Source organism: Seriola dumerili, unplaced genomic scaffold (assembly GCF_002260705.1).
Source record: "Seriola dumerili isolate Sdu_G_001 unplaced genomic scaffold, Sdu_1.0 BDQW01000044.1, whole genome shotgun sequence".
Classification (NCBI taxonomy): Eukaryota; Metazoa; Chordata; class Actinopteri; order Carangiformes; family Carangidae; genus Seriola; species Seriola dumerili.
In genome coordinates this window covers 174,437-199,783 of record NW_019174299.1, presented here as the reverse complement: position 1 = coordinate 199,783, position 25,347 = coordinate 174,437, and the positions used below count along the sequence as shown (strand labels likewise).

General features: G+C 43.3%; 1 protein-coding gene across 2 annotated transcripts in view; it reads right to left on the bottom strand.

The window, feature by feature from the left end:
* Window positions 1-225: 225 nt before the first annotated feature.
* The window catches only part of LOC111217556 (noelin-2-like), a 41,924-nt gene continuing 16,802 nt past the window's right edge, over window positions 226-25,347 (bottom strand). The window contains exons 1-6 of one of the 2 annotated variants that reach the window (XM_022739482.1): window positions 20,984-21,264; window positions 11,243-11,392; window positions 5,952-6,107; window positions 3,891-4,110; window positions 2,689-2,795; window positions 226-942 (exon numbers count right to left, since the gene is read on the bottom strand). In XM_022739482.1, the coding sequence (XP_022595203.1) occupies window positions 268-942; window positions 2,689-2,795; window positions 3,891-4,110; window positions 5,952-6,107; window positions 11,243-11,392; window positions 20,984-21,127 (1,452 nt within the window). In that variant the 5' untranslated portion in view covers window positions 21,128-21,264 and the 3' untranslated portion in view covers window positions 226-267. Of the gene's footprint in view, window positions 943-2,688; window positions 2,796-3,890; window positions 4,111-5,951; window positions 6,108-11,242; window positions 11,393-20,983; window positions 21,265-25,347 lie in introns of those variants that run through there. The other variant, XM_022739483.1, reaches the window with a different exon arrangement.

The following is a 25,347-nucleotide window of genomic DNA, read 5'->3' as shown; positions in this document are numbered from 1 at the left end:
AAAGAAAAAAAAAAAAAGAGAAGCGCTCAGTCCTTGTATCTTTACCGACCTTGCTGCCGGAGTGTTTTTTGAGAATGTGAATAATAGCACTCTATGAAGATTGAAATTCTTTAAAAAATCCAAGCCTAAGCCCGTAACACTGAAGCTCCCAACCCACACCTCATACACCCTGTACCCAGCGCCCCCCACCCCACCCCTCCCACAGCTCCTGTGCCCCTCCCCGAACAATGATCACAGCATTATTTGAGTGGTTCAGTCCAAGGGCGCTCAGTCCCCAGAAGTCTTAATAACCTGGAACAGTGTGACATTATAGAGCACCTGGTGTCCGTTGTTCCAGGTGTACAGGACCCTCTCTCTGGGGTTGTAGTCCATCATGGAGATGTGGGAATATTGATTGTGGAAGGGGATGTCTGTGTACTCGTAGCTCGATGTGTTGGTGTAGTAGGCAAAGTAGATCTTGGCACCAGCTAGGTGGGAGTTGGTGACGTAAAGTGTACCGCAGATCATGAACGACTCTCCAGCGCTGCGCTTGGGAAAACCCGTGTCCCATGTCTGCAGCACCTCCAGACTCTGGGGCTCCAGGCGGCTGATGACAATGTTCCCCGCGTTGGGGATGGTGGTATAAACGGCCCACAGGCCATTTTCATCTGCCATGAGGTCGATGTCAGAGGAGCCACCCCAGGAGTAGGGAAAGGTGTTGTTGTAGCCGGCCCCGCTCAGGCTGCGCTGCACCAGCACACTTCGAGAGCGGAAGTGGTACTTGATGATGATGTTGCTCTGGTACTTGTTGTAGTACAGTGAGCCGTTGTAAACCACGTGGCCAGTGCCTGCCCAGGGGTGCGGCAGCAAGTGCTGCACAAAGTTCTGGCCCTTCATGAAATCATTCATGGTGCGGTATTCCAGGACACGACGTCCCTTGAAGTAACCATCCATAGACCACACCTGTGAAGAGAAGACAGAATGAATCCCATTGGGAAGAAGGGACAAACTGAAGGAGTTAATTAGAAGATCTAAAGGTTATAGGAGAATATTGTTGCGCTGTACATGACACACCTCTCTGCAAGAACACCGAGCAATATTTCACTGTAGCCCGCAGCAATGCCCTGAGCAAAGTTAGGGGTAAACCTCTACTTGTTTGAGTGCGAGTGTATGTCTTCATGCAGCTGTGCGTACTGTGTGTGCAGAACTCCCGATGTGTCCTGCGTTGTCCTGTGTGTGAGTGAAGATGTTGCCTGTGCTTTGCAGTCAACCACTGCTTGTGCTCCCTGCCCTTTCCAGTCCACATTTACAGAAAATCAATCCATTTAGCAGCTCTGTCTTTTTCCTCAAGCACTCTCAGCGGATCTCTCCACTGACACGGCCCCTCTCTGGCTGCAGCTCCCATCTCATTCTGTCAAGGCCTCCGTCGGAGCACAGTTCAGCTTTTAATTGATTCAATTAAACTGCAGTTGGCGTGGATATTTGTTTTCTTCTTAACGTATCAAGAAGAACTTTGCAGCGATGTAGCCGTCAGTCTTTTGATGTTCTACCCACAGTTATTTCTCTCTTTTCCTGCTCTTGCCTTTGTCTCAGGTGGAGGATAGGTACTTTTCTTCAATAATAGTTCCACCGGGGTGTGGGGTGGGGGTATGGGAGGAGTAGGGGGTGGTGAGGTACAGCAGCTGAATTATGGAGAAGAGGAGATTATGGAGCATTAAGCATTGTTTCTCCTCTGCCTGCTAAATGAGTCCCTAGAGCTGAGAAGGAAGGAGGCAGGAGCTGAGCCAGGCCAAAGCCATAGCACATTTAGAGCACTTTTTTTTTCTTTTCTTTTTTTTTTTCTTTCATCTGTTTTGCTCCTCAGCGACAATGACGTTTCCCCAAATATGATTATCATGATTGGTGCGGGTGTTGATATGATATTGCTGATGTATCATGGCTATTAATACAATCAGTGATTGATCTAAAGAGTCTAATGTGATCTCAGCAAGTCAAGTGATTAAAGACAAAGATCAGAGCATTCAATCACAGAAATTGACCTTTTCTGCCAGAGATATCTATTTAGCCTGTTATGATTCAGGGTGGAGATGAAAAAGGCCACCCTCATCCCTCCTCTTGAACTTCATCAGTTTCCATTCTCCCCTGCAGATGGATAACACTCCACTCTCCTCTTTCTTTTCTTCCCCCCCTCCGTGTCTTTTTCCTTGTGTTCCATACCATGTCCCCACCCATACAGAACCACATGCCATTTCTAATCAGCTGGAGCACTCACTATATCATTCGGGTCCAGAGCATCTCAGCACACTTTTGGTAATTACCTGGGTGATTTAAAAAACTTAAGCACAAACAACTCATTCATTTCTCCCCTGATGACGTAGTGATTAATCAGCTGGAGCTGCCATGATGGAGGAAGACAGGGAGGAGGGAAAGGGGATGCTATCCATCAGTGACTCAGCTTTGCATCCCCATTTCTCTCTCTGTCTCTCCTCCTCCGGAGCGCACCAGAAGTCCTACTCAGGCAAAACAGTCAATCAGCCACTAAAGTATCATGACAGCATTGCTGTGAGGGATATTTTTTCCATTGAGCAGCTGATAGAGTTCGGCCTGTTTTTCATAATGACTTTTTATGCTCTGTGTCTGTTGAACTATAAAGTCGACAGTAGGTATTAAAAAGGTAAGAGTTGAGAGGTGTGAATAGAAACGACTCACTCTGTTGTCTGAGCTGGGGATCATGGTGTCTGTCATCCAGGAGCCGAACCTTGACCCTGATGCACGTACTGTGATGGGATTACTGACCCCAGTGAGCTTCCCACAGCCTGGAGGTCAAGGAGGGGGAAGAGGAAAGATGGGTATACAGTTGTATGTATGTCTATATAGAGAGCAGATAAACATGTGCACATTGTGGCACTGTTTACGCAAGAGACTCTTCACTTTTTTGCAGATGACACTCATATGTATATAAATGCAGGTATATACTATAGATGGATGGATGGATGGATTGATACATTTTTTTTTGACTCAGCAATAAATATTGCATTTACAATGGATGGATATGATCATTTGCAGTTTACCTGGAATGTTAAATTCCAATCCCTGAAATGTCAGTGGGATATAAAACAGGGTTGGGGTTTAAGTAGCATTGAATCTGAATCTTTTTAAATCGCAATCCAAACTACTCAGGTTTAGCTTTCAACAGTTTTAAGAACCAAAACATGAATAACCTCATGATTAAGAATGAAAATTTATATTTCAAGAGCTGCTGTTACATATCTGCTATTTAGACAAATAGGTGAGCATTTTGTACAATGGTCTGTTGTTTCCATTTTCAATTGAATCTTCAACTGTAGCTTCACTTAGCACATTGTGTTGCGTTTTAATATCAATTAATTGATTTATTTGTTGACTGCAATTTTTTACTGAGGGACTTTTAAAATGGTTTCTGTTATCATCTTAGTTTCTTTTTCTCTTCATAAAAATGATGTAGGAATGAATATGTTCAAGCGTAACAAGTAGTTATTGTTTCTAATTATTATCTCTCTGTGTGAAGTCACATCCTTTATGCAAAAGCTTAAACCCAATGGAAGACAATAAGAAAACACTAATGACCTGAAGGCTAAACTCTTTAACTGCAGTCTTTTTCTGTTAAATCGTTAGTTTATATATGTGGGATTTTGTAAAATCATCAGTTTAAGATAACACATTACATGAGAATATTATCAATTATTCATTCAGGCTTTCTAGGCCAGCTTTTCTTAATTTATGCAGGTAATTCAAACTCTTAGCGGAAATGATGACAATGTGCGACAGAGTTTTGACCAATGATGATATTGAATTATTAGCCATTAGGTCCCCTCTGGCATTCAGTGCTTACACAGCCACCTACCCACACCCATTTGCATAATATTTTATACCTAGTTTCTGCATGCAGGAGTGGAGCCTGGTCTCCAGCAGCAGGACTCTCTGGCGCAGCTCCTCATAATCGTAGGCCCCCATCTCCTCTTGGATGGCCATCAGCACCAAGGACAGATTTCTCACCTCCTCCCGAAGACGCAGGATCATCTTGGCATCAGCCTTGTACTGTTCCAGCACTGGCAGCAGGGGGAGCAGCTGGGTCACCTTGTCTTTCAGCTCCTGAGATAGTCATCACAGAGAGGGAGGACATGGAAAAGCAAAAAAAGGGGTGGGGGAGGCGGTGGGGTGGGGTGGGGGAGCAGGAGGATTAAACCCTGTGAGAATAAAGAGGACGGGGGGGGGGGAGGTCGACCATGCTACTACTGTGCAGGGGGATTGTGTGCAGAGGGAGCTATAGCCTTTCAATCTTCAGTTGTTGCTTCTGGTTCAGAGCTCATCTCTCAATCAGGAACTCGTATAGTAGCTGGTTGTGGGTTCATCTGTTTCTCCCTTTAGCACCGAGATTTATCACTCATAGCAGAACTGCACCAAGGTATAATTTACTGTATCATTTCCGTGTATCCCTGATATTTTGGGAAATGGCTATATCCTAGATCGCAGTCTTCTTCTCCCAATATTTATGTCCCTTAAATTGAACAATATGTTCTCATTTGCCTGCTTGTTTTGCTACTGTAATGATCAAGCTTCCACCCACTTCGTTAACTTGTGTAGGCTTCTTTGTATGATCTGTAAGTACAGATTTATCTCCATTTACAATCCTTTTGTACGGACTGAAAAGCCACTTAACTTACACGGGCTCGGTCTGATACAATTTTCACCTACAGCAAGTAAAACGGTGCTGCTGGGAATAAACTTAGTCTGTGACTCATCATATGTTTAGAGGTGCAAAGAACAATGTGTCCTTAGGTAGGAGTGCAGGAAGCAGCAGGAGAGCCGGGCTGCCTGCGTGGAAGGTAGAGGGCTCAAGAGAGAAATAAGTGTATCCGTAAAGTGTGGCCGCCACAGGAGGGGCTGTTTCCTCCTTGTTAAGGTTTATCGTAAATCTGGTGATGGAGCAGCTCTCAGCCCTGTGGCGCCACATCATAAATCTCATTTTCCCCTTTTCAAGCCGTGAAAATTCGCTCTCGTTAATCTCCCACGCTCTGCCATAGGCAACTTTGAGCTGCATGCATTCATCAGCCAACCTGCTCTGGTCAAATCCTGCTCTTGTTTTTTTTTTTTTGTTTGTTTTGAATACTTTTTTTTTATTTATTGGATTGCGGATTTGCATTCAGACATCTCCTGGAATATAATTCTCACCATTCTGCATATTTTAGTCATCTCAGACCTTCACTGATGAATTGGCTTATTTCATAAACATCCTCATTACAGCCATTGGAATAGTTTTCATAAAACACACTGAAAGCACAACGCTGCCGTTCATGCTCGTCCCTGTGCTGGAGCAGGGTCCTGGCAGTAAAGCACACTTCATCATGCATTTATCAGAGCATCTTTTAATCAAACTATTTTATGGTCTATCTAATATCTGTAAGAGTTTGAGAAATATGGAGAGAGCCTGGGCAAGACAGCCCGCTGACAGGAAGACAAAAAGGGCCCGCTGATAATGGCAGCTGAGTCTTAGCTTGTAGAGAGATAAGGTAGAGATAAATGTGAATATATGTGCTCGCTATCTAAGAGCAGACACCAGAATGTTAAGTATATAGAGTGAGGAGAGAGAGGGAAGGATGTAAGGGGAGAAATACAGAAAAAAACACTCTTCTTCTAGGTCCAGGGGTTTAATAATTCAGATGCAAGTGAATTTGCTCAAATTTCCTCTGCGCGTGACTCAATGACTCAGAGATAGTTGCGGAATTGAATTTGTGTACCAGTGCTTATGTCTGCAGTCTGTCGAGAGTCATACTAAATTTTATCGTGTGTGAAGAGCGATGGAGATTGCAGTGCATCTGGCAAAGTTGGCGTGCACGTGGAGCGCAGCGGCTCCACGTCCCACAGTATCTGCATTCGCTTGTTAATACACGCACGCACCAGCACTGTACAGGAGGTGACAGACAGTCAATTACCTGAAAGCCCTTCGGATTGAGACTGCGGGGATTTTCAGAGGCCACCTTCAGCTTTCCATCCACCACTTTCATTAGACTCTCGGTGTTCCTTACATACTGTAGATCTCTGTATGTCCGCAGGTCTAGCACCTCCATCGACTGGCTGATGTTCTGAACCTGAGCACGCACGCATGCACACACACCACCACCACCACCACCACCAGAGGACACACACACACACACATACACACATGTCTTATGTTAATAACAATTTTTTAGCATTGATCTAAATCTAAAAGAAAAAGTCATTCCATTCCTCAGCAGACATTAGAGCTGAAACAATTTGTTGATTCATCGATTTGCTGATCATCAGAAAGTTATTGTGAATATTTTCTGGTTTTCTTTGTCTTCTGTGACAGCAAACTCAATATCTTGGGGGACAAAACAAGATATCACCTTGGACTTGAAACTAGGATGGACAAATTTGCTATTTGCTGATGGTGTACAGAAGAAATCATACATTGACAAAATAATCAATAAATTAATTGATAAGGAAAACCATTGCAGTGCTAGCTTGCCGTCTACAGTTCTGTGCTACAATCAGGGACAACTCAAATCTTCAAATTTTAGTCACTCCACATGGATCATTCAAATATAACCTGATGCTTTTCAGTCTCTCGTGCTCTCACTTCAACACTGACCTCATGACGAGGTTCAAGTTTGACTGAAGCCTCCTACACTCCAGTGTTTACATGGATCTTGCTCACATGCAGGTCAGATGAATTGAAAACTCTGAAATGCTCACAGGTGTGAATGTCTTGATCAGGCCGTAGGTTTGCCCTTCAACAAACTGCATGCTGGGATGGCTTGCAGCTCCCCAGGGATAAGCGTATATGGAAAAATGACTTTCCCCGAAGGCATCCATCTTTTGCAGTCCCTCATTTTTATATTTCAATTCATATATATATATATATATATATATATATCCTTATACATTTAAAAAAAATATCTACTTGAATTTTGTTAAAGTAGACTAGGTTCACATCATGTTCAACATCACATTAGCTTTAGCGTAATGTTGCTCCAAGTTTGCATTGAACTCTGAGGTAAAAGCTTCACACCTAGTATAATGATGGGCAATGGGAGTGTGGCAACAAAAATGTCACTACAGTGTGTCAATACTATAGTACATGAGCACTGAGCTTAGTCTGAGCCATTAAAACACCTAAAAGTACATAATATGTACAAAAACAGAATGAACAGGTAACAAACTGAGCAAAAAAAAAAAAAAAAAAAAGAAAAAAAAAAAAAAAAAAAAAAGGAAACAAAAAAGCAAGAATGAAAGGTGAGGAGGTCGAGAAAGCAGCACAGCTGTCAGAATATATCAGGAAAATACATAAAAAAGCACAACACATTCAACACAACATTCATACATTATGCAATAAAGGCCCAGAGCATCATTACGACAGTGTACACAAGTTAATAGATAGATATAATGTAATGCAAACGGTAAATCTTGTGGAGGAGCAAACATGTTGTCAAGTAGGTGTTTGTTGAATCTCAGTTCTGTTTTGTACTATATTTAATTTTTACTAAGTACTCAGCTTGCTCACTCTCTGACAGCCCACTCTGTTGCTGCATAACCAGCCTACTGTTTCATACACCCCCTCATCTCCTGCTTGCTGCACTGAGCTGAACTGGCCAGAAATCATCTGAACATTGACAAATGTTCATATAGGGGGCTCACATGTAGATATGCCCAATAACCCACACAAAGAGACATGCACAACTGAAACTCCCAAGCACACAGAAGATATTTATTCACATCACTCCCAACAAAAGCAAAAAAACGTCCCAACTCTCAAAGGTCACAGTTTGGCATAAAGTCTGTTTTTGCACCAAATGCCTTGTTTGCCTACTCTTTGACAGCCCACTCAATTACTCTGCGTCCAGCCTACTGTTTTCTATCCCCAACTCAGCTCCCACATGCTTCATGAACTAGCCAGGGAACATTTGATCAGAAAATATTTTCTTCACCAATTAAAAACTTTTCTGACAGACGTACAGATAGAGCAGTTGGAGGACATGTAAGAGTAAAATGTTCCACCAGCCTGGAGTCTAAACAAATGCAGTGACACCAGCCTTCGAGGTCGTGGTGGTACTTGGGATCGCTTCATCCTCTGAGCTGTGGTAACTGATCTGCACACACACACACATACAAACACACACATATACACACACACTGTGCATTTCACGCTTTTTTCTGGTCACATAAGATGCCCCCTCACCCTCACACTCCCCAGGACCCAATCAGTCTTGATCGTGTATCTGCCTCATGTCCAGTGTAATAACTCACCCTGTACCAAATCCTAAAGTGTGTTTGTGTGCATGCATGCCTGCCTGTGCCCTCCTATCTCATTTTATCTCATCCCAATCTAGTCAGTCAGAGAGAGAGAGAGAGAGAGAGAGAGAGAGAGGGCAGGGTGGGATGAGGTGTTCAAAAGTCTGCACCGTGAGCGTTCTCACACCACCACCGTCCTTCAGGGTCAGCTCTGCTTTGGATGGCATTTTGTCCGGCTTTGCAGAAAGCTGAATAGAATCTTTTGCACGCTACTTTACATTCTTTGAACAGAGGGCAGATTTGACATTGTTAGCGTATCCTTGGCTTTCTGTGTCAGGCAGAGCCTTTGTGGATCTGGTCTTCCCAAATAATTCCCTCCACATGCTCTGAGTTCAAATGAGGATGTCTTAGTGAGCATGGTGCTATTATGTAGACATACACTCAGACTCACACAGTCTTTTCAACTTGTGGCTTTCACTTGTGTGCAACTCAAATAGGGCCAACCCCAGGTGTCCTCATTAGGCTGGGCTGTGGACTGTATTAGACGGGGGAGCCTTTGGCTCTAATAACCAGTGGTCTTACAAGCAATGTGCATGTGCTGAAGGTAGACACACTAATATAAACACCCACACAGTCCAAGTCAACAATAATATATTTGCATTGATTATAGTGCTCAGTTTTTGTTGAGTTGGAGGGGCGGTGATTTCTGAAGTCTTATTTGTGTGTTGTGTAACATTGTAAGGGATGATATGTAGGACAATGCAGCAACACAAACTCTGCCCTCAAAAATGAGTCAATATTTACACCTTAACAAACAAATAACGTAGACTTCACAAGGGTTGTATTTATGGCATGGTTTCTCAACATGATATTTATACTTAAAGATCATCACTGTAAGGTTTGACTGATTTTCACTGAGAAATAGGCACTATTTTTTTCTTAAAAGAGCAGATAGGTTTAACCTGATATTCGGCTGTTTTATGTCTTCACCCAACCCAAAGGTTTGGTCTCTCTCTCTGCAAGAAGACACTGTTCGCCGAAGTTACATTAAGTACAAGATCAACATGTAATGTCGACAGCTCAGAAAATCTTTCTGGTGGCGGATACCTGTGAGTAAATACCAGTGAACAGCAGCAACTTACATCCCCCAAAATAAGTAAAACAAAAAAAGTTTTCATGCTGGAAATTGTTTTATTCAAAATCTGATTTTCATGTGAATTTTTGTGCTATGATTTTTTTATTAGTTACAAATTTTTAACAATCAAAATAAACACCCATAAAGTAGATGATTTCCTCGTTTCCTCCTCAATAATTGGACAGGTGTTAATTTATTCACCTGAGAATGAAGAAAACCATATGTGTGTAGATGCAATACATGCACGTACATGTTACAAGCACTGTGCCGTGCTGTCCTGCACTCTATAGACTTGCTGGAAAGTCAGCCTACATTTAATCTACAAATTCACCTGCCATGAGCTGTATGAGCAGCACCAACAATGTACATAACATTCTGGATTTCCTATATTTTTGATGCTGCAGAAACAGTATTTACACATTTACACACAGTATATAACAATTCCTATAAAGAAATACAGTGTATGCACAGCTGAGCACAATCGCTTTCTCTGAATAATTTTATCATGTTTGACTGTGTCTCTCCCAGAATATTCTTCCTGTGTTGGAATGTGCTGCTTTTAAAGTGTGAACTAGTGTGGATTTTGTTGGTGGGAACGTGTTCTTGAAACAGAAGCAGACGGAGACCGTCAGGGGAAAAGGCAAACTTCACTGAGAATGAATGCAATATGTGAATTCAGGTGTCTCATTGATCCATCAGGGCCTCAGAGCCTATTCAGCATCTCAATTTACCACCGACTCTCCTCACAAGACCACATCAATGTCAGCCCCTCCTGTCTTTACCCGCTTTCTTCTCATTCTCTGCTCCGTGGATCAAGTGTCTCGTTCGCCAATTTGCTGGTTTTAAATGTCCACCAAAAAAAAAAAAAAAAAAAAACTAAACAGTTTGCACGATGTGAATGAGCTGTGAGACGTGAGAACAGCAGCCCTGCGGCTCAGCTATTGGAAGCTATTAAAGATTAATTCTCAGGTTTTTATTGTTTAGTTTGGGAACGACAGGTGGGTAGGGATTGGACGGACGCTAATGTAGTATCTGCAAACCGCCAATCAATGCAGTTGCAGATCAGGAGAGACAACAAGTGGTTGTGAGCAGAGGTCCTCTCCTGGCCGCTCACCCTTGATCTGTGTGTGTGTTTATGCACTAGACACTAGCAGGAAAAATTACATTTGCATACACCGCAACAACACTCTACTCCATGTAAATAATACATAGAGTTATTGTCTGGTTGCCGTAACAGTGTGACATGCTGGAGGGTTTTGTGCGTCTACATGTTTTTGTTGTGTGACATTAAATGTATTTGCTGGTTTTACATGACACAAGTATGCACAAAAAATACTAATATTTTTCACAAAGGGAAAGAAAGAATGAGTAAGTATTCAGTGCAAGTGTGTCTGCAGCGTTTAGCGTGTAACTATGCAAACAAAGCTTTTGATATCGCCACTGATTTGTGAAACAGTTAATTTTCTTAATTTTTAGCAAATGGATTTATATTTATAAAAGAAACATTATAAGTCTAAGGCTCAATGAATCCAATTTCATGGGTAAATTCAAGACATTCCTCTTATTAAGGCAATGCATGCTTCATTCACTTTAAGCAACTCAGGAGAAAATAGTTCGCCCCACAATGGCAACAGTCTTCCGACTGCCTCCATGTTTATCTGCATGACTGATCAACTGTTGGCTAAAGGAAGTTTTAAAAAACGGTCACTTCAGCAGTCTGTATGTGAGACACCGCGCCAGACACGATCTCAGTGCGGTGCGGCAGCTTTGTGTTTGTGTGTCTGCGTGGGTATAACAGTCGTGTCTCAGAGTGAGTGTTTCATTGACAGCTGTCACCTTCTCCATGAGCTGGCGAAGCTGCCTGCTGCGTGGGTCGCGGTTACACATGTTCTGGGCCGGTGCGACCACGGTACAGATACACTTCCCATCTGCGTCCTGCGCCGAGCTGTAGATCTGCCAGCCCTCCTCTGGGCTCGGGTACAGAGCCTACAGAAACACACAGACATGTATATCTTAGACCAACAGAAGAGAGTGGTAGCTTCTGTCTGCTGTTGTTTATCTACACCGCTTCTAAGCAGGCTTTTCAAAATGCATGAGGGCAGACAAGATATTTTATTCTGCCATCATGTATCAACAGTAATCTGAAAAGTGTTCCACCCTTATAAAACATTTCTGAACTAATACATTTATCTAACACTTGAAAGTGTAGAAGAAAGTGTTTGGAGGGAAAAGAGACTCTTTAATGCATTCCATATCATGATTAGTTGTGCCCATTCTGTCACCATAAGTTAGCTGCACAGTCATAATTTCTCCATGGCATTCCCTTTCTCTCTTGCAACGCTGTCAAAAGTTACTCTTCCCCGAAGGCAATTAATGGCAATTGATCCCCCCAACTAATAAAACTCACTTGCAGTCTAATTTTAGTATTAACTGGGGAGCAACAGACAGAGAGAAAGATAAGCCAGAGATTGACTGAGGTAGCGTTCAGAGCAGTAAAGACACTGGACGACAGAGAGCAGGGATGGAAGAGTCCGATAGAAGATGGAAGAGAGGGAGAGAATAAGCAGAAATGGCCACAGATTAAGATAAGACAAGAACATTAGTGGAAAATACACAAAGGGATGAAAAACGCAACAGCACGACAGAGATAGAGTACGGGCTCGACGTTGAACGTAGAAAGACAAAGACAAATGGGAGGAAAATGGGGGGAATTCAAAGAAAAGGGGAAGGAGGAGGGATCAGGCCAGGCTGTGTGAAAGCAGAGCATCTAATAAGTTTGGACGTAGAGAGGAAATGGAGCTGTTTGGGATCGATAATGCTGCCCGTGATCAGGTGGAGGAGGGGCGAGGCTGAAAGGATGGATGTCTCTCTCTCTCTCTCTGACTAATCCAATCAAAAGTAGTGCTGTGTGCACCCGCAGGCACGTGCACACACATGTACACACACAGTTCACGTGAAAAAAGGCCCCGGCAGGGACGAGCCGTCCATTCACACTGCATCTACACACGCTCGGCAAATAAAGCAAAATGTAATGAGAGACAGAGCGGCCATTTTAGTGATGAAATTAAAGACCCATCCACATAAGTGGAAGGAAAAGGGCTGGAAATAAAATCTCGTGGCTCGGCTCTGTGCCGCTCCCCTGCTTTCCTCGGAGCACTGTTGTGCTGTGCTCTCGTCTCCTTGGGTCGGGGGGGATCAGATTAAAATGTCTTGGGGGACGCGGGGACTGTGTGATTGGAGTGTAAAGTAGCAACCACCCTGCGAGCCAATGTGCTCACTGTCACATCTTGTCACTCCTGCCAATCCCTTGGTACGCCACCCCCCCCCAACCCCCACCCCCTCTCTTTTCCTCTCCTGCACTTACTGCTGCCCCCCCTCTTTTCCTCTTCTGCACTCCCCTCCCCCCCCCCCCCCCCCCCCCCCAACTCTCAGAATGAGTGGATTTGAAATACGACTTAGTCAAATGAATTGTGGCAATCTGACTATAGCTACATGAGCAACTTAAATATGCTGTAATGTCAACCATAAGAATGGCTCATACAATTTTAAAATTAATACATCCAAATTTAATTAAACTAAGTAAGAGGTAATATTCTATTCTTATTTTCTATTCATGCGGTATTATACACATACATTAGTTACATTTCTGTATGACTGAATGCCTGCTGTGCACATGAATGACTCACAGTGGATCTTATTGGCTAAATTATTATGCCATTATTCTTAATATGGATGCATATTTTTTTATATTTTTGAGTTAGTGTGCTGCAGTGACTCGTGCAGTTTTTTTTTTTCTGTCAGTCAGCACCTTTCTTATCATTAATCCTCCTTCTTTAAGGCAACCCAGCTTCAGAAGCCTGTTAGGTGGAGAGATGACAGACGCCTACAGAGGCCAGTGCTGGAGTTAAGACAAAACAAAAAGAGGAAGCCTCCACAGTGAAACCTCCTCCAGTTTGTTTCAACTGCATCTGACTGTCTGCTTGATTCTGCCATTGCCTTGAGGGTGGGGGGGGGCTCTTTTCCTCTGTCTGCCTCCCTGCCTGCGTCTCACTCACTGTCAAGTCTTTGGATGTATTTTGTGTGTTTGAGTGCTCATGTGTGTTAAAGCCTTTCTATAAGTACGTCTGTACGTATCTGCTGATGTACATGCGACAGCAGCCCGCATGTGTGTGTGTGCTTGTACATACAGTATTTACACGGGTTTAATAATGCATGCATTTTGAAATGCATTTAAAACTTCATCTACCCTCAAGAGGGGAAAATCCCTGCATCTGTAGGGCATGATTACCGCAGATCTGTGGAGCATATGGCTGCTCCAGTGCTGTGTGAGGTATGTAAGACAGTGGATGGTGAGGCCACAGCGGGGCACACCAGCTTCTCATTACAGCTCATATCCTGCGGTGCTAACAGGTGGAGGTTAGCTTGTCTCAAACTGCAGAATCCACTTAAGTTACTCACTCGGAAGGTATATGCAGCCTCCTGCCTTCAATAAAATTACCTTATATCCTTACATGTGGGGCTAGTCTGCCTACGCACCAGATATTCACTTATTCTTTAGAAAGATTCTTGCGAACGAATGCAGAAGTGTGCATCAATTTTTCATACTGCTATCAGCTTGAAAGGGAGCCACAGTTGGTGTCTCACTTTTTTTTTTTTTTTAAATGATATATTACATAGTGGGCAGTTATAAGCAATATGTTCAAAATTCAACAAAGTAATTTTGGAGGTATGTCAGCTGCTTTATCATAATACTTTTCTTTCTTTCTTTTTTCTCCCCCCCCCTCTAACATGTTTAAGCTCATGCTGTGCTCCTGGTGAGCTTTTTCCCAAGCCGAGGAGTTTTCACAGCAACACATCCTCTCTTCTCTTCATTAATGTTTCATAAATGCTGGGCTGAAATTAAGAGCTTATTTGAATCAGTTCCAATTTCATTACCACCCACCTATCCATCCTGCACTAACCTCCCCATTCTCCTCGCAGTGGCAGTTTAGAAGGCAGGAAGGGGAGAGGTAATTCTTAAATGCAAATGTGTGTTGTCCCTATATGCTTGCAGGGAGATCTATGTGTCAGTGCTCGTGAGCAACTGATCACTCGGGGTTCAAGCGGTAAACTTGCGTATGTTTTGGAAGAGTGGCTTATTTATGTAAATATGATTAAAACCTCTCTCTGCAGTGAAGAATAGGTCATTGACATTGGTTCATTTAACTTGGTGTTGAAACCATGCAGCCGATCAGATATCTCATTAGTGTAGGAAAAACAACTTCCCCCGATATCTAATGTTATCTAGAATTATATTCAGATTATGCGGAGTGAAATGGAAAACGTGTAATGTTTGCATACCGCAGGCAGGTCAGGCCTCAGAGTGTTGCGTTTGAGTACTTTTGATAACATAACCTGTGCTATCATCATCATCGTGCTATCAGTGGTGGCTAGCTGGGAGCACTTCAGGTCTCGGGGATTATCCTCTCCTCCCAGACACAGACGACGGTGGTTTCAGGAGAGAGGAGGTGTTCACTTCACGGTCCCAGAAATTCATCCATTAGATGTGTGGGATGAAAGAGAATATGTAAGTGCCAGATTTGTAGCTGTCGCAGTCATGGCTGCCATGCAAAAGCCCATTAAGGAAGAAGACAGCAGCAATGAAAACAACAGGAAACCGCAGCAAGATGAGAAATCAATTGGGCTTGTTCGCTATAGAGAAAATTACTCTTTAAGGTTTCTGGTTTGCCCCTTTTGCACAACCTCCCTCTGTTTCCATGACATCACATCTGACAGCCCCACCGTCATGTGGTGGCATGTCCTTCAACCACAACATCCACCCCCACACCCCCCCCTAATAGAAAACCGATTAAAATGGGAGTTACTGATGCAGTGATAGGCAGAAAAAGGAATAGTTGTGGTTTAAAAAAAAAAGGCTGACAGGGAGGAGAGAGATGGCTCTAATTTCCTCTAGCTTAGTTCAAATGCTGCCCAGTTACAATGCTGAATGACAACTTCAGTAGAATCCCTGCTGAGAGAGGGGAAGAAGAGATGAGATGAGAGGGCGCGGTCATTACTAAGCTAAAAAGTAAAAATCAAATGCAAACCCAACATTTCTCCTCCGGTCTCCTCTACACTGCAGACAGAAGAGATTCCCCCGAATACATCACCCGCATCAGTCACTCACATGATAAGTGTATTTGTAGCTTAGTAGCAATCCTAATGAAAACTAACCAACTTGTGCCTTTTACCAAAACGATTCTCTCTGGTGCAAAGCAGCTCAGACCCGTTGTTATGTTAATGTTTAACAAAGTTCAGAGGGATTATCCAATTAGACATTTGAGCTGGTGGTATCACTGTCGAGAGTTGCAGGATGGACTTCCTCTGGCGTTTCATTAGCCCGACCCTGGAGCAGGCTGCTGTAAAGCCAGAGCTAAATGAGATCATAAATCTACAGCTCCCTACTTTATGAGCATGACGGGAAGTATATTATAACTTTCATAAGCGGCAGGCAAAGGGGGGAAAAACAGGCAGAAGTAGGCTCTGGAGAAGTCCTGAGATAAGGGGGGGGGTCTGACCGTTACACTGTCACGTCTGAGAAACTGCCACACTACAGGGGATGGACAGGGTAAGAGCAGGGCCGAGATAAAGTTGTATACAGAAAAAGAAAGAAGCATTTTGAGCAGGCATCAAAGTAAAACAGTCTGAGAGTCACAATAACAATCTAAGGTACTACCAGTGTAATCCATCTCTTTCCTCTGTTTCCATCCTGCAGTGCCAACTTTGTTTACCTAAGTTGTACAGCTTCACTTTCTTGTACTCTCTCTCTGCACAGTGGTGTTTTATGTCTGCCAATAACTTCTCTGAATGTTTGTCCCCGGCAAAGTAGAAACATCTGTCCCTGCCACACAGAGCTCACTTCTATCTACACTATGGCCAGAGAATCAGATCTCATTTTTGTTCAAATTTGCTGGGTATCACTGTAATTGGCCACACGCAGATAAACATGCAAATACACCCCCCTGCTCCTGAAATGAGCAATCAGTCAACCCTCAATGCACAGGACAGCTGCTGGCCTTTAAAATAAAACTCGATGAAGACTCCAAGTGAAGTCCCTGGTCTCGCCTGCTCCCGAGGAAAACCGATTACCACAATCAGCACAGCATGGTTGCCAGTCAATAATATGACTCATAAACTCATCATGCCTCTCTCCCTGCTGCCTCCTTTTTCCTCCCTGCTGCCTCGCACTTGCTCCCACTCCATCACTCCCATGACTGCCACTCCTCCTGCGTGGTGTCCTGCTCACTTTCCATCTGCGGCTCGCACTCATTCCAATCCGGATCGCACTTGAATGATGGTGGGGGTGGGCAGATGTGTCAAGTGTTTTTTTTTTTTTTTTTTTTGAAGTGGGGGCGTTCAGCGGGAGAACTCTTGGGAGAAGTGAGACACTCAACAGTGCTCGAAACTTACAAGCAAGCAGCTACGGCTTCATAATTTTTTTGGAGCGGGCTGCTAGCGCCATGCCAGGTGCCCCTGGTGAAAAGCATTTGGTTTCCACTCTGCTGTTAGACGGGTACAAAATAGCTCTATCACGGCTGGTGCTAAATAGAGGAGGGAGGCGAGAGTGGCAGGGTGGCTAGTGTGAGAAAACACTGTATAAACTGTTAGAACACAGTCATTGCTTCATTGGAGGAAAATATGGATTGCATAAGTGTGTAAACTATGAGATCACCAAACTGGCAAATCAACCATGTCAAAAGCCTGATTACTTGTACAACTATAGAGCCTGCGATCAATACTGCTTGGTACACAGGCTATCACACAATTAGTTAATGTATCGAAGCAATTTACAGTTATATTACAAGACTGGCTTTCCCTTAGACTCTCAGACCCTGGCTGTGCACACTGCTTCCCAATGACCTGGCAGTAGAGGACACCTGTCAGGATCTGAACTCCAAATAAATTTTGGTTGAAGGCAACACAATAAACATAAAAGCAAAGTGCTCAAATAAAAATCTGCAGCAGTATTTAATCTTTAATCCACAGCCAAGAATCGATCTTTACAATCTGCTTTATTGGATTGCACATTGGATGCTATAAAGTTTTACAGTCCCACATCCTGACATCCAGAGACTGGGTGACCCCAATCATATCCTGAGCCCCCGGCTCTTTGTATGCTGCCATTTGTTGTTCCATGCTGCCTTTTGATGGTGAGAATGTTTTCTTCACTCTTCTGCTGCACAGCTTTCTTATTTTAGATATCAAAGGGAGAGTCACCACACACACACACACACCTCTGTACTGCCTTTCCATTCAGTATTTTGAGCATACACACTATGGTTACAATTTATGATTCATGATAATCCTTGTTTTAAACACTGTGTCCACTAAACCTGTAATCCAGACTGAGAGTGTCAGTGGGCAGGTACTGTGCTTAAGTGGTTTATGTCTTATTATTACTGTAAAGCAGACATTTTCTATCTCAGTAGACTTCCCACTTTGACTTTAACTTGTAGAGCTCAACAGGGCTCTATTCTGGGACCACTCTAGTTTTTATTGAATATCTCACCCCATACTTTGCAAGTATGATGTCTTTTTTCACTTTTATGCTAAACGCAGCTCAATTTCTCATTCTCAATTTAGTAGCCTGACCATACTGCCCTAAATTACATTACAGATATTCAACAACTGATGGCTAAGGATTTCTTCCAGCAGCATCATGTTAAAAGACAATACAGGTTTGTTTCTTTTCCCTTAAGATCACTAAAATCAGACCCTGTCACCTGGAGAGAATTATTCACGCTCTTCTAATGCCCTGTTTAGACTACTTACCTGTGTGAAATGTGTTTAACTATAATTGTCGACAATTATTTCAGAACTCTGCAGGACTGTTATTGACTTATAGGTACAAATTAACTTCTTTTTCGTTTTTCTTTTTTTTTTTTTTTTGCTTTGACATTTTAACACCTCCTGCTTATCCAGATTGCAAAGTAAAACTCCAGAGAATATTTCAGAACTTTTAAAACCATATGCTACCTTGCAGCCCCTCAGGTCATCTACGGGTTAAAAGCTTTCCTGTCAGTCAGTGTATCCACGCCCGTATATAAACCTGACTGACTTTTGCAATGCTGTACTTATAGAAATACTGTTTATAGTTTAATAATGAATTTCTTATTATACAATTATAAATATGTGTGTGTGTGTGTGTGTGTGTGTATATGTGTGTGTGTGTGTGTGTGTGTGTGCGCAGCCTGGCAGCTCTGCACATTATCTTGGCTTGACCATATTGTATAGCCACACCAGTTCCATGTTAGTGTTAGAGTTGCAGGGCCTCTTTCGCTCATTAAGAAACATGGTTTTGCACTATCCAGATGTGTACAAGCATCCAGGCAGTGTTATGCTCAGTGCCATCGCAGTAAGGCCCTTAAAAACTCAGTCAGCTGTGTTCTTGGATCAGCTGGTACAGAAAGACAGGCACAGAAAGCAATTGAAGCAGACTGCTCTGAGCTGAGCTCTGAGCTGGGAGAATATGGGAGGCAGCATGCATGGGTGCCAGGGTGGGGGAGCAGCCATGCTATGGCCACTGGCACACTAGCACCAGAGTGTCACTAGACCGCAGCTAGATTGTCTTTGATTAGAGCTCTAAACATTGTGTGAGTCATGACTGCTTCTGAGATCATCACAGGCAAATGTCTCATTAATAGTGATGGGACTTTGAGGCGAAGTTTTACATTAAAGTTTTATTCGCTGTCATTGTTTATGAGGGAAGATTATTCCTGTCTCAAAGCGAAGACATTTCCCATCACAACAGACTGTTATACTGTAATAATTCTTGGCACCATCAAACTGGCTCATCAGGTTTGATGAAACTTTGATGAAATGAATTTCAGTAGCAGCATTTTTCCTTCATTGGTTGTGAATGAAGGTTGCCGTGAAGAAAATATCCAATATTGTATTGTATCCAGTCATTTGAAATGCAAATGATGCTTCCAGTCCTGAGTCTTGATAAGAATTACTCTTTACTGGAAAGAAACCTGGAAACATTTTTATTCCCCTTGACCCTGAACATGATAAGCAGGTATAGAAAATAATGGACGGTATATCCGTGCAGGCATTGCCCCCCCCCCACCCAAGGGAAAGGTGGGTGTTCAATAGGATTACAGGGTTTAGCGGTGTAAATAATTCAAATATGAGTTGTACCCTGACATTGTTACACAGATTAGATTATGATTTTATTTTGAACTTGTACTCGGGGTTCCCTGCTGGCATATATACAAGTTGTAGGAAAGATAAAAAAAAGAAAAAAACAATGTGGGGCAAAATTCTCTCAGCTAGGTGCCTGGCATTTTCACAAAGGTAACGCTGAGCTCAGACGCCTTTTTTCTCCAAAGGGAAAAGTCACTACCTCACTGCATGATTCAGATGACACAAAGTGGTGGATTGATGTTTCTAACGAAGTGTTATAAATTATAAAAACTCTTCTTCAAACAGATGGACCTTCACCCCTGAGACAGGAATGCCTAAACATACCCGGAGCACATTATTCGAACACACAGACACACGCACACACGCACACAAGCACACATCCAGATGGTCGCCGATCTCTTGGGACATTCAATTTCATTCAATCATTTCAGCAGACCAGGGCATTTGCTTAATGGGTAAGGTGCCATAAAAACACGCTCAGGATAGAGGCAGAGGCAATCATTAACCACTGATGAGCCTGGAAATGTCAAATTCATACCTCTGTCTGATATTTCTCAGTCTGTCTGTCCTCCCGTTAGCACACTAAAACAGAAAGACAGATGCCGCGCAGAACTTTTATGTTTGTAAGTGTACAAATAGTTCTTGAATATAAAACCTTAAAAAAAAAACTGCACCAGAGCTGTGTTTCTTTCTATACCTGTGTATGTACACTATGAGGCCAGTGTGTTTTAGTGTAAGAGAGGAAGATAGAGATGATTTAGAGACGAACAGAGTAAAGGAGAAATATGACATGCTCAAAACTCTAACATTGTCTCAACCTCCCTGTCTTCCCCATCACCTCTGAATCTGAGCACCATCCTTCCAGCCCTGGAGGTGACTGACAGATGGGATCAGCCTGAGCATCACTCAGAATGGCTCTCTACCTCCCGTCACCCAGGCAAAAACATATGATTTACCACGGCCATCCACACTGCATCCTTTCACCATCACTCACAAGCCCCACGATTCAGCATCATTATACTTAATGTGACTCTCACACCAACATGTGCATCATTCGCTCTTGGTTGAGTCATTGCTCTCACATGCATGTCTACCTCAATCATCTCTCTCTTATTAATACAACTCATCCCTTGAGACGGACTCTCGCAGTCCCGCTCCCAGCTGTAAACCCCTCTGAAGCCCCTCTGCTGTCTGCCGTTAAACATATATGTACACACGTTAACTCACATGTCACTATCTTCCTATTTCTTCACTTTCCCCCTCTGTCTTCTGCTGTGTCACTCTCTCTCATCTGTCACATTCCCTTTTCCTTTCATGCGTTCACAATGAGAGCATGCACGAACAAATACAGTGCACAGACACTTGCAAAAAATCAGAGGAAGTCATACGCACGCTGACAATCCTCTCCGAGGTGCCCCCTCTGGAGACGGTGGTCCCGTTGAGTCCCACCAGAGAGGGCAGAGTCTGGGACATCCAGTTGGTCACCATGGCCATGGTGCTGAGCACCGCCCCAATCTTTAGCATAGGAACGCTCATGTTTGCTTCCTGTGGGGCCCCGGCGCAAACGGCCCTACAGCCAGCCCTACCCTGCCCTGCCCTGGACCTCGGCTCCAGTCAAGCCCACTCTGCTCCAGACAGCCTAGGCAGGGAACCAGCCAGTCAGTCTGTGTCTCGGTCCGAGTAGCAGCAGAGCTCCCAGAGCTGGTAAAGCAGTTACAAGACTCACACACCACTGGCTCAGTCAAAGGGACAGCCAGAGACCGGTTAGAGGAGAGCAGCTCAAATCCAACAGCATCACGCTGGAATCTTCCCTCTCAGAGTGACTGCCTCAGCCTCACCCCCTCCCTCTCTCTCTCTCTCCTTCCATCCCTCTCACTTCCTCACTCTCCCCTTATCTCTCCCTTTCTCTCTCTCTCTCTCTCTCTCTCTCTCTCTCGCCCCCTCTCTCTCCCCCTTCTCTTCCTCAAGATGCAGAGCTGCGCATTGGCTGCCTCTGTGTCTCATCCCCTCCCAATCAGCCTCTGCTCTGTTCTTGCCAACCCTGTTTTGCATGCATGTATCCATTCTTTCTCTTTCCTCTGTCTTTCTTTGACACTTGGCTGTTCTTTTATTACTCAGATATTGGTGTTTGCAAACACATTTCTGAGGCGTGGAGATCACAGAGGGGCTGATTGCAGAGTGCTGCTCTGTGCTCTGCATTATGTGACATGTGTGTGTGTGCATGCCCAGAGCAGCCGAGGCACAGTAGAGTGTCCTGCAGTCTCATCACATTGTCTGCACTGGATGGAGGGTTGAGAATGTATAGTGGTGGGTAGACAGATTAAAGGTTGGCCGGGGGCTCTTGGGGAGCGACACGGGCAGGTGGTTCAGGAAGGTATTAATGTGGGAGAGAGCCCGGTGCTCTTGCTCACGGCTGCTCGCGACAGCTCATCTGTCATTCTGCCTCATGACATATCCTAAATCAGCCTGTTGCTTGCACTTAGAGAGTATTTTACCATCTCCATTCTGCCTGAGGCACAACCATATCACCATATTCAGTTACAATGTCTTCTTGACACTCGCCATGTAAAAACGATGCTGTTGCTCTAGAGTGCATATTTGGATGACTTGATATACAGTGAATGGTGGAATGGTGGTTTAAGCAATAAATCTAGCTCTGGATTTGCCCTTACCTTGCTGCTTAAATAAGGGGGATTATGTATTATTTTTCCAAGTGGTATAGTTTTACTGCCATAATCCACAAGACTTTAGCTTTCAGCACACAGCAGGTAAGCCAGTGTCAGATATCATACCAATCACTCTGCTGCTTATTTTGGTGTCATTTCACTTCAGGGACTATGCCTTAAGCCTGATTTGATCTTATTTCAGGACAGACTTCAGACGTGTTCTGAAGTTTAGATCAGCCCTTTGGATGTGGACTATGTTTCTTCTTTTTTCTTTTTTTTTTTTTTTCTTTTTTTTTGTCTCCAAATCATAGCAGTCTGAATTTTCTGCTCACCTCTACAGCATTGGGCCGGATGGAGTGAGGCATGAAAGGGGATGGGGATAGGAGGGTGTCTCGAATTTCTCCTTGAAGCTTGAAGCCTCTCCTTGCAACAATTTCCGGCAAGACACCGGGGCCACTGGCGGTGTCGTTTTATGCCCCTAAACAGCCATGCATAATGATGACAGAATGGCCTGCTCAGACAAAGCGGCCGGGTCATCTCCCTTTCTTGCTTGCTTCCTGGTCTGCTGACTTATTCATTTTGTCAGCCATAGATGGACTCCCCTCCCCACCCAGTCACATTGGGTGAGTGATATGGGCTCCTCTGTGTGGGGCGTACTGTGAAGTGATATGAGAAGAGACAGCTTTTTGAGCCCCATCCAAAAAAATGTCAGCCTTCCTCAGCTCACCTGCCGGCTCTCACATCGGTCTCGCCCGTGTTGTCTCCTCTATTTTTGCAGCAACACTGTCCCCGTGTGGTCACCAGCAGAACCACACTCTGAGCACGCAGTCCGAGAGCCACGCAGTTCCCTGTCATTACTGTTGTGCAAGACTGAACCTGGTGACAGGTAGTTGCCACTTTATTGGAATGTGTCAAGGAGATGTAAGAAGGCATGTGGCAGCACTGCTTAGAGTCACACTGTTCAATGTCCTTCACAGGTTTTAGTGAGGGTGGCAAAAAAAAAGGTTCTTTGCAAAGTATATCTGAGGACACACAAACACACTGCTACTGGTTTTTAATGCCAAAGTCCAGGGGCATGCCAGAAACGGATCTAATTTCATTTGACATTTGATCCCTTACTCATATAAATAGCTGCTCTGTGATGTACTTTAAGGCTACAGCTAAACCAGTATATATCTAATTCATCTATATAATGTGTATGTAAATAATTATAATGACATTATGTAGATATATCTAAATGTTAACATTTTTTTTTTCCGCTCACGAGCTTCATGCGGGTGAGGAAAGCTGTGTTTTGTAATGTCACTGCTACTATTCGCTGCTGCTATATTTTTCCTTCAATGCACCAGAGTGCAGTTTTCCTCATATTCACAGGGTGGCAGCAAAGATTTAAACATGGATATGGACATCCTTTACTCTTGTATCTGCATTTAAGCTGCCACTCAAAGAAAGCCAGGTACTGAAGCGGGAGGGCTGAGTGAAAAAGGAATGGATCATTCTAGATGGTGCTCTTTGATGAAACCCCATCTTGGGCCTAGGGTTTAATTAAAGAGACCAGCCACCTCATGTATGACTGTGGTCAGCGTGCAAGAAGTAAAATGGATATTTCACAGCAAGTGGAACAAGAAATCCATCGCTACAGCACATTTATTTCTTCAAATTCCCTCCAGTGGCTCCAATTTGTACAGTTTGACTGCCAAATATGTGTTTAATAATGAATTACACAGAAAATAGTGGGAAAACAGAGAGAATGCAGACAGCAACCACACACACATTATTCTACATTTGTGACGACCTTATTTTGACCTTTATTGACCTTTATTTTTCCCCAGCCCCTACAACTGAAACCTTTATCATCAGATCTACATGCCAAACCTTACATGAACCATAAACTAAACCTGAAACACTTTATTAACCCTGCGGGCTGTGATAACTGAGGAACAGGCAGAATGTCATATTGTTTCCTCAAGTGTCCTCACTCAAAACTCAAATTGGTTCTCGAATTGGTACAAGAACACAGACACAGTTAGAAGCACAGTGGGTGACAGGGAGGTCGAGCGTGCACCTCGGTTCTCTAATGATCACAGAGTAATTATCGTGTGATCTTGAAAATAACAAGTTTTGAGTTCTCATGATTACAGAATAGCTATTTTTCTGATCTCAAAATAACCCAAACTTTCTTGTTGTGATCATTAAATAAAAATCTGTGCAATATACTGATATATTAATAATCATAAATAGACAGCAGATGTAAAGCAGACTCTGCTCATGTCAAAGAGCAGTTTCCACAGCCAACTGATTCCAGTCCCTGTGATTCTAATAGTCAATTTTGACCAAAGACACAAGATACTTTCATTGTCCTGTAATATTACTAAAGGGACTGTGGTCATCTAAAGATAGGGTAGTTTAAAATCTAGTGACTTGAGATAAGACTGACACAAACCTCTGAAAGAGAATTTCTTATGTCTTCAGATAATAGATTTTTACCACATCAAAACCAAACCTTAATGGCAAGAATTATACACTGTGATTTCCCCCATGCCTCTTTATTCTTTAGCTCAACTCAACTCTATTTTCTCTCCACTTGAGAGACAATGTTTCTTTTTTCCATAGCGCACTGACATGATTTTATTCATTTGTAGCAATAACCAAATACTGGGTGCATGCTGTACCTGCTGCATGTATAATAACTGAAGCCACAGAGGCACCAGAAACTCCAACATTATAACTTCCCTCTAAGGGTTTTTAACCTTTGCACCTTTATCTTCTATTTCAGTCTATCTTTCAGTCGGGGAACATTATTAATAACCGACATATTTGCTTTAGATGAATAGAATGGAGTGCTCCTGAAACATTTCCAACTCAAAATTCCTCTCAGGAAGTGAAGGTCAGATGGCATCTTTTGAAAAGTGATGGACCAAATAAAGGATGGGAATAATCAGCACGATGAGGACAATCTGCCATACCTCAAAGAATCCCAGGCACTGCCAATCAACTGTCTAATCATAGAGTCTGTTGGCAGAACAAGCTTTCATTAAATATTAGCAAGAGAGGAAGTCGGCCATTTAACCTGTATTAATTTAATCCTTT